Source organism: Penaeus vannamei, chromosome 40 (genome assembly GCF_042767895.1).
Source record: "Penaeus vannamei isolate JL-2024 chromosome 40, ASM4276789v1, whole genome shotgun sequence".
Lineage (NCBI taxonomy): Eukaryota > Metazoa > Arthropoda > Malacostraca > Decapoda > Penaeidae > Penaeus > Penaeus vannamei.
The window spans coordinates 5,526,715-5,535,753 of record NC_091588.1 but is presented as its reverse complement, the minus strand read 5'-3'; the positions used below and the strand labels follow the sequence as shown (position 1 = coordinate 5,535,753).

At 44.4% G+C, this 9,039-nt stretch overlaps 1 protein-coding gene across 2 annotated transcripts in view; it reads left to right on the top strand.

The window, feature by feature from the left end:
* LOC113811007 (carbohydrate sulfotransferase 10) overlaps positions 1-8,154 on the top strand; it is a 34,629-nt gene extending 26,475 nt beyond the window's left edge. For both annotated transcript variants that reach the window (XM_070117318.1, XM_070117317.1), the window contains exons 3-6: positions 1,546-1,658; positions 4,951-5,149; positions 6,149-6,382; positions 7,712-8,154. In XM_070117318.1, the coding sequence (XP_069973419.1) occupies positions 1,546-1,658; positions 4,951-5,149; positions 6,149-6,382; positions 7,712-7,912 (747 nt within the window). In that variant the 3' untranslated portion in view covers positions 7,913-8,154. The remainder of the gene's footprint in view (positions 1-1,545; positions 1,659-4,950; positions 5,150-6,148; positions 6,383-7,711) is intronic.
* The last annotated feature ends 885 nt before the right edge of the window (positions 8,155-9,039 follow it).

Here is a 9,039-nt window from a genome sequence, read left to right as displayed (position 1 = left end):
AGGGAAAGAGGGAGAGGGAAATAGGGAGGAAGGGAGGGAGGATAGGAGAGGGGAAGAAGGAGGGAGGGGAGAGGGGAAGATGGAGGGAGGGTAGGAGGAGGGGGAGAGGGTAGGGAGAGGGAAAGAGAGAGAGTGAGGGTGGGGAGAGGGAAAGAGGGAGAGGGAAATAGGGAGGAAGGGAGGGAGGATAGGAGAGGGGAAGAAGGAGGGAGGGGAGAGGGGAAGATGGAGGGAGGGTAGGAGGAGGGGGAGAGGGTAGGAGAGGGAGAGGGAGAGAGAGGAGGTCGGGGAGGAGGGAGGGAGAGGTAGGAGAGGGAAATGGGGAAGGAAGGGAGGGAGGGTAGGAGAGGGAAATAGGGAGGGAGGGTAGGAGAGGGAAATAGGGAGGGAGGGGAGAGGGGAAGATGGAGGGAGGGTAGGAGGGGGGGAGAGGGTAGGAGATGGAGAGAGAGAGAGTCGGGAAGGAGGGAGGGAGGGTAGGGAGAGGGAAATAGGGGAGGGGGGAGAGGGGAAGATGGAGGGAGGGTAGGAGGAAGGGGGAGAGGGTAGGAGGGAAAGAGAGAGAGTGAGGGTAGGATAGGGAGAGAGGGTAGGAGAGGGCAATGGGGAAGGAAGGGGAGAGGGGAAGATGGAGGGAGGGTAGGAGGAGGGGGGAGAGGGTAGGAGAGGGAAAAAGAGAGAGTGAGGGTAGGAGAGGGAGAGAGGGTGGGAGAGGGAAAGAGAGAGAGAGAGGGGGAGACATAGGGAGGGAGGAAAGAAGGGAAGGAAAGGGAAGGGGCGATAAGAGAGAGAGAGAGAGAGAGAGAGAGAGAGAGAGAGAGAGAGAGAGAGAGAGAGAGAGAGAGAGAGAGAGAGAGAGAGAGAGAGTGAAAAGTGAAGTGAAGAGGGAAGGGAGTGAAGAAAGGAAGGGCCAGATAGAGGTAGGGAGGGGGTAGATAGAGGGAGGGAAGGGGTGGAGGAGGGGGCAGATAGAGGGAGAGTGTGGGTGAGGGAGGGGGCGGAGGAGGGGGCAAAAAGAGGGAGGGAGGGGTGAGGGAGGGAGTAGATAGGGCTGGGGAGGCGGTGGAAGAGGGGCAGAAAGAGGGAGGGGGGGGGGAGGGGATGAAGAACTCCACTTTTCTTTTCCTTTTCTTTCTTTTCTTTTCAAACTCCATTTCTCTTCTGGAAAGGTATGAATGAGAACGAATATCTTCACAATACGAGATGTATTTAACCGGTTTCGATTATATCTTCGTTAGAAATACATGTAGTTGTCAACATGAATACGGTTCATCTATTTCTCTTTTTTCTTTTCCTTTATTTTATTCTCAAACACTTCTCTTTTCCTTGTCTTTTCTTCTCAATTTCGTTATTTCTTTTTTTCTTTTCCACTCCATTTTTTTCTTCTTCCTTTCAATTCCATTTCTCTTTTCCTTTCCCTTTCCTTTCTACTCAAACTCCACCTCTCTTTTTCTTTTCTTTTCTTTTCTATTAAAATTCCATCTCTCTTTTTCTTTTCCATTTCCTTCCTTTTCTTTTCTATTCAACCTCCCTTTCGTTCCCCAGCGACACCGCGTGACCTTCTGCTGGCAGTACAAGGTCGGGTCAACGGCCTGGAACGCCATGTTCGCCTACCTGCTCAACCAGACCAGCGTCATCAAGAGGAAGACCTTCTACGAGTGAGTTGTTGTCGTTTTTGTTTTTGTTTTGTTTTTTGTTTTTGTTTTTGTTTTGTTGTGCGAGGCCCGACCCAGGTGTTGTTGTTGTTGTTGTTTTGTTGTGCGAGGCCCGACCCAGGTGTTGTTGTTGTTGTTGTTGTTGTTTTGTTGTGCGAGGCCCGACCCAGGTGTTGTTGTTGTTGTTGTTGTTGTTTTGTTGTGCGAGGCCCGACCCAGGTGTTGTTGTTGTTGTTGTTGTTGTTTTGTTGTGCGAGGCCCGACCCAGGTGTTGTTGTTGTTGTTGTTGTTGTTTTGTTGTGCGAGGCCCGACCCAGGTGTTGTTTTTTGTTTTGTTTTGTTGTGCGAGGCCCGACCCAGGTGTTATTGTTGTTGTTGTTGTTGTTGTTTTGTTGTGCGAGGCCCGACCCAGGTGTTATTGTTGTTGTTGTTGTTGTTTTGTTGTGCGAGGCCCGACCCAGGTGTTGTTTTTTGTTTTGTTTTGTTGTGCGAGGCCCGACCCAGGTGTTGTTGTTGTTGTTGTTTTTGTTGTTGTTGTTGCTGTCGTTGTTGTTGTTATTGTTGTTTTGTTGTTGTTGTTGTTATTATTATTAGTAGTAGTAGTATTGTCATTATCATTATTATTGTCATTATTATTATTATTATTGTCATTATCTTATTATTATTGTCATTATCTTATTATTAATGCCATTATCATTATCATTATTGTCATTATTATTATTATTATCATTGTCATTATTATTATTATTATTATTATTATTATTATTATTATTGTCATTATCTTATTATTAATGCCATTATCATTATTATTATTGCCATTATTATTATTATTACTATTATCATTATTATCATTATTATTATTATTATTATTATTATTATTATTATTATTACTCTTATCATCTTGACCATCATCATACACAGAAATATACATATATAAGTGTCTAGACATGCATATCTACCGTACAGATAAATAAATATATATCTACCAGACAGATATTCATTTATTTCTGCTTTAATGCAAGTGTATATTCACTGGGTCGGATCTTGCATTTTTTTTTGTCGTGTTTTCGTCCCAAACTGGAAATTTTGCATTAAGTGCTTAATAAATCGTGTATTTTGTGGATTTGGTGTCGCGAAATCCTCGTCTTGGCCGTGCAAGCTTTGTTATCTCCGCCAAAGAGGTTATGGTTTTTGGGTAGCGTTGGTTTGTTGGTTAGCAGGATATAAAAAAAAAAAAAAAAAAAAAAAAAAAATTATGAACAGATTTTTTTATATTTTTTTATTTATTTATTATTTTTTTTTTTAATGAAATTAACACCAGATGAGAGGCTTAGGACAACTTAGATGCAATTACATTTTGGTGGTGATCCGTCAATCAAAATCAGGATTTTTTTAATGATTCATTAACATTGCGAGATAGAGAAACACGGACAAAGCGAGTGTGCTAAAGAAAGAGTTGATTTCAATGTAATTCTTCAAGTGTGAATATTTTTATTATTGCATCAGGGACCCTATTGCCTTGGCGGAGGTATGCGCTCTCTACGTGCTTCATGTAAGGTTTATAATATCAGTAACCCACTGTTTTTTTTTTAATGGTTTATTGTTTATTCAAAGGAATGGTACATTTTCAGAGAAGTTTTTTGGCCAAAGAACATAAATTCAAACTTTAAAAACACCACGATTTTTTTCTTCTAAATCATAAATGGTTTATTGTTTATTCAAAAGAATGGTACATTTTCAGAGAAGCTTTTTGGCCAAAGAACATAAATTAAAGTTTGAAACACGATTTTTTTTTTCTAAATCTTCTGTTTGTATGTTTTATATATGATTTGAATTATTCCTTCGTCTGCGTATTTTAGTTGGATTTTGTTTTTTTAGGGATCAAAGCGTTTTTTTTATATTGTATATATTCTGGTATGAACACAGGCGTGGGCGAACACACGCACACATACATCCAAATACGTAAATAAATACACAGTTGGTTTATATGTTTATTTCCTTAATTCATGTACAGTTTATGTATTCAGTTTATATATTATAGTTTATATTGTATAGTTTATATGTTTATTTCCTCTCTCTTTCTGTTTCTCTTATATAGTGACTTTTTAACCGAATTCACATATTTTTTCGGACTTATTATTTTTTTCACATTATTATTATTATTATTATTATTATCATTATTATTATTATTACCTAGATTAATAAACTTTCTCCCCCTAAAGTACCGAAACATTAAAAATTTTCGTGTTCAAAATGAGAATTGGTCGCTAATGAAAACAACTTCGAATCGACAAAGGATCAACTTTTCTCTTAACTGTAAATTTTTTTTTTTTTGACTGAGTGAAGGACATTTGCAACTTGCATCGTACTGGGCAATGATGCAGAGTGAGTTGCAGGATATGGTCTTTTTAATCTTTATTTTGTTCTGTCTTTTTTTCGTCTTCTCTCATTTGTTGTTATCTGATATTTCTTTCTTTTTACGTGTTCGTTGTAATGACGTTTTCTAGTCGAGGATGTAGTTGACCAAAAAAAAAAAAATAATAAAATAAAAAATAAAAAATAAATAAATAAATAAAAATAAAAATCTGGTGGTTACTGGTTGAGTTAAAGTCTCTGTCACGTGACCTCCTCCCTTCCTCCTCTCTCTTTTTTTTTTCTTTCCTCTTTGCATCTCTTCATCTTTCTTCTAAGTTCATCCTTCGAAATATGAGCCAGCTGTGGGCACAATAGCTTCCTCATGCATCTTCTAAAACGTTTCTGAAAGATTCTGTTTCTTGAAATCTTTCCAGAAGATTCTTCCCCTAAAAAACTTCTCTTGTGGTTTGCTTTTTAAAAGATTCTGTTCCCGAAATACTTCTAGAAGGTTCCAATACACTTCTGGGAACATTTCCTTCTTAAAGCCCTTCTGAAACGTTCCTCTTCTGAAAACGTTCTGCTTGGAAAATGTTTGTGAAGATTCTGTCTCCAAAACAATTTTGAAATGTTCTACTGCAGGAAGATTATGCTTTTGAAATGCTCTGAAATTATTTATGAATGTCCCTCAATTTTCCTTCTCTAAGTTCTTGTCTCAAAAAGATTTTCTAAATTGTTCGAGAAATCGCAAATGTTCTTCGACAAGATCAAAAAAGAAGAAAAAAAAAAGTCTTACAAAAGTGTTCTACGAAAAAAAAAAAATCTTTGACATGTTTCAGTCTGGACGAAAGAATAAAAAAGAGAGAGAGAAAATTCGAAAAAAATATTGTTATTCGAAAAGTTTTAATCTAGAAAATGTTCCTAAACCATTCTTCCCTTCCAGCATGCGCAAGATCATGACAGTGAAGACCATGAAAGAGTTCAAGAAGTCCATGGATTTCTACAAGTTCCTGATCGTACGAGAGCCTCTGGAAAGACTCCTATCGGCGTACAGGGACCGCATCGAAGACACCTCTCACCGCTCGTGGCAGAGGGAGAACTACGTGCCTAAAATACTCAAGGTGACGCGGCCCCATCTGAAGGTACGGGGTTGCCGGTTGCTGTTTTGATTTCATTTATTTATTTATTCATTATTGTTATTTTTGTTGTATGTGTGTGTGTTTTGGGTTTGTTTGGATTTGGTTCTTTGGTTGTTTGTTTTATTTTTTTTACTTATTTTTTGTTCTATTGTCTTTCTTGCTTTCCCTTTCTTTCTTTCTTTCTTTTTTCTCTCTTTCTCGCTTTCTCTTTCTTTCTCTTTCTGTTTTCCCTCTCTCTGTCTCTCTCTCTCTCTCTCTCTCCTTCTCTCTCTGTCTCTTCTGTCTTCTTCTGTCTCTCTCTCTCTCTCTCTCTCTCTCTCTCTCTCTCTCTCTCTCTGTGTGTGTGTCTGTGTGGGTGTCTGTCTCTCTGTCTCTCTCTCGCTCTTAGCGGCCTCTCTCTCTCTCTCTCTCTCTATATATATATATATATATATATATATATATATATATATATATATATATCCTTCTCTCTCTTTCTCTTTCTCTCTCTTTCTTTAGTCGATTAATTATCCAAGTGTGTAAGCTCTCACTTCACCCTCACATTACCATTTCCTCACTTCTACACCCTCATATCAACATTCCACCCTCACTTCATCCACATTTCACCCCAACCCCACTCTCACTCTTCCCCCACCCCCACTCTGTCTCATATCTACCCCCTACCCCACCCAACTCACCTCACCTCTGCTTTCATCCCCACTCACCCCACCCTCCACCCACACCCACTCCTCACTCCATCCCTACTCACTCCACTTTCACCACCACCCACATCCTCCCTCTTACCAATCCCTCACTCCACCCTCACTCCTTCCACCCATCACATCCCTCACCCTCACTCCTCAACCTCCTTTACCTCACTAATACCCACCCCCACCCTCACCACTCACTCACCCACACACCCCACCTTCACTACCACCCCACCCCACACACTCACCCACCACCCCTTCACATTCCTTCACTCCACCCACCCCTTTCACTCACCCCCCCTCCTTCCACCCTCAGAACGCCGACATCCGCGTCAACGGGAGCCTCGCCGTCATCCCGACCTTCCGAGAGTTCGTGGAGTACCTGCTGGTGACGCCCATTGGGAACTACGACCCCCACTGGCACCCTTACTGGAAGCACTGCGCCCCCTGCGTCGTCTCCTTCCAGGCCATCGGCAGGGCAGAGACACAGGCGCAGGACATCCGGTTCATCCTGGAGGATTCGGGGTTGGCTAAGGAGATTGATAATACGGTGGGTTGGGGGTTGGGTTGGGTTGGGTGGTGGGGTGGGGTTGGGGGTGGTTGGGTGGGGGTTGGGGGTAGTTGGGTGGGGGGTGGGTGTGGTTGGGGGTGGGGGTTAGGTGGGGAGGTGGGTAGGTAGGTGTGGGAGTGTGGGGGTTGGTATGGGTGGAGTAGATGTTGTGGGTGGTGGGGGGTGGGTGGGTGTTAGGTGGGGGTTGGGGGGTTGTTGAGGGGTTGGGTTGGAGGGGGCTGGCCAAGGAGAGATTGATAATACGGTGGGTGGGGGGTTGGGGTTGGGTGGGTGTGGGTGGAGGTTGGGGTGTGGTTGGGAGGTGGGTGGGTGGGTGGGTGGGGTTTGGAGGGGTTGGGTTGGTGGGGGGGCTGGCTAAGGAGATTGATACAGCATGGTGGGTGGTTGGTTTGGGAGGTGGGTAGGTTGGGTGGGGGGAGGTGGGGAGGTGGGAGGTGGATGGTAGGTGGGTGTGGTTGGGGTGGTGGGGGTGTGGGAGGTGGGGGTTGGAGGGGGTGTGGTTGGTTGGGTTTGTGGGTAGGTGTGGGGAGTGTGGGGGCTGGTTTGGGGGAGTAGATGTTGTGGGTGGTGGGGGTGGGGTGGGTGGTAGGTGGGGGTTGGGGTTTGGGGGTTGGGTTGGTGGGGGCTACAAGCCAAGGAGATTGATAATACGGTGGGTGCGGGGGTGGGTTGGGTGTGGGGTAGGTGGGGGGTGGGTGGGTGGGTGGGTGGTAGGTGGGGTCAGGTTGGGGAGGTGATTGGGTGGGTGGATATGTGGTAGGTGGGGTGGGGTTTGGGGGGGTTGGGTTGTCGGATGGCGGGGGTTGCGAAAATCACTTTTGAATGAGTTTCTTCTCATTTTTAATCTGTTGATGAAAATTCGTTTCTTTTTAACAATAATAAGTTTCTTCTCCTTTTTAATCTGTTGATGAAAATTCTTTTTTTTTTTTTTTTTTTTTTTTTTACAATAATTAGTTTCTTTTCCTTTTTAATCTGTTGATGAAAATTCGTTTCTTTTTTACAATAATCCCCCTCGCCTTTCTTTCTTTATTCTTGAACCGCATTCATGCTGACAAATGTAGAAAAGGTATGAATGAGAATGAATATCTTCACAATACAAGAGATGTATTTGACCGGTTTCGACTACATCTTCGTCAGAAATATATGTATTTGACCGGTTTCGAATACATCTTCGTCAGAAATGTATATATTTCATTCATACCTTTTCTACATTTACTTATTTTCTCTCTATTCTTAATTTGCTTGACGAATCGAACCCAATTACCTTCCAAACCCTTTTTTATCCATCTCTTCCCGTCCCTCCTTCAGGTCCTAGAGGAGAACGCCCACCACGGCCGAGGCAGCACCCACGACCTCCTGGTGTCCTACTACTCGACCCTCGACATCTCCACCCTCGAGAAGCTGTACCGACGCTACGAGGTCGACTACTTCATCTTCGGCTACGACATCCAGGTCCTCCTCGACGAGCTCCATCCTCACAGGAACATCTCCTTCAAGTCGAGGTTCTGAGGCGCTCGAAGTCAGACTCCCTTGGTCCGAAGTGTGTCATCGAGGTCCTGCTTTGAACAGACCGGCGGGCGGGGCAGCGGCGTCCTTGCGAGCAGAACTGAACAGAAATCTTCATGACGAAGGACGGATGCAAGGATGTCCCCGTGGCAGCTGCGTGCCTGGCCCTGTTATGTAAGACTTTAAAGTAAAGTGTGAGAGTTAGAGCTGGAGGAGGAGAAAGAGGAGGAGGAGGAGAAAGAGGGGAAGGAGGAGGAGGAGGAGAAAGAGGGGGAGGAGGAGGAGGAGGAGAAAGAGGAGGAGAAAAAGGGGGAGGAGGAGAAGGAGGAGGAGGAGGAAAAGACGGAGGAGGAGGAGAGAAGAGAGGAGAGGAGGAGGAGGAGAGAAAGAGGAGGAGGAGGAGAAATGAATAAGGAGGAGGAGGAGGAAGAGAAAGAGAGGGAGGAGGAGAAAGTGGAGGAGGAGGAGGAGAGAAAAGGGGGGGGGAGAAGAGGAGGAGGGAGGAGAAAGAGGAGGAGGAGGAGAAAGAGGGGGAGGAGGAGGAGGAAGAAGAGAAAGAGGAGGAGGAGGAGGAGGATGAGAAAGAGGGGGGAGGGGAGGAGAAAGAGGAGGAGGAGAGAGAAAGGAGGGAAGAGGAGAAGGAGAAAGAGGAGAGGAGTAGGAGAAGAGGAGGAGGAGGAAGAGGAAGAGGAAGAGGGTCAGGAGGAGGAGGAGGACCTTACAAAGGACGTCCATAGCCTGGCAGTTTTGGCAAGGTCTCTTTTCCCATCTCCTGTCGACGTATACTAAAGCTTGACGGCATTTGATAAGGTCTCGCAAGGTCTATTGTCGGCTGCCAACCTCTACTAAGGTCTGCCAGGGCCTGTCAAGGTCTTCCATCGTGCGCTAAGGCCTGTCGAAGATCTGGCAAAAGTCCTGCAACACCTACGAAGTCCTGTCTGGCTTTGACAAGGTCTGGCATCATCTCTCGACGCGTGTTAAAGTCCGCTAAGGTCTTTTAAAGTCTGGCAAACTGTATGTTTACCTTTGTCCATGTGATACTTATCCAGTGTGATACTGTGTGTGGTTTCTTGTCGGCTGTGACGCTGTTGATCCCAGTGTTCACCTAAAGAAAAACTATACCAGAACCC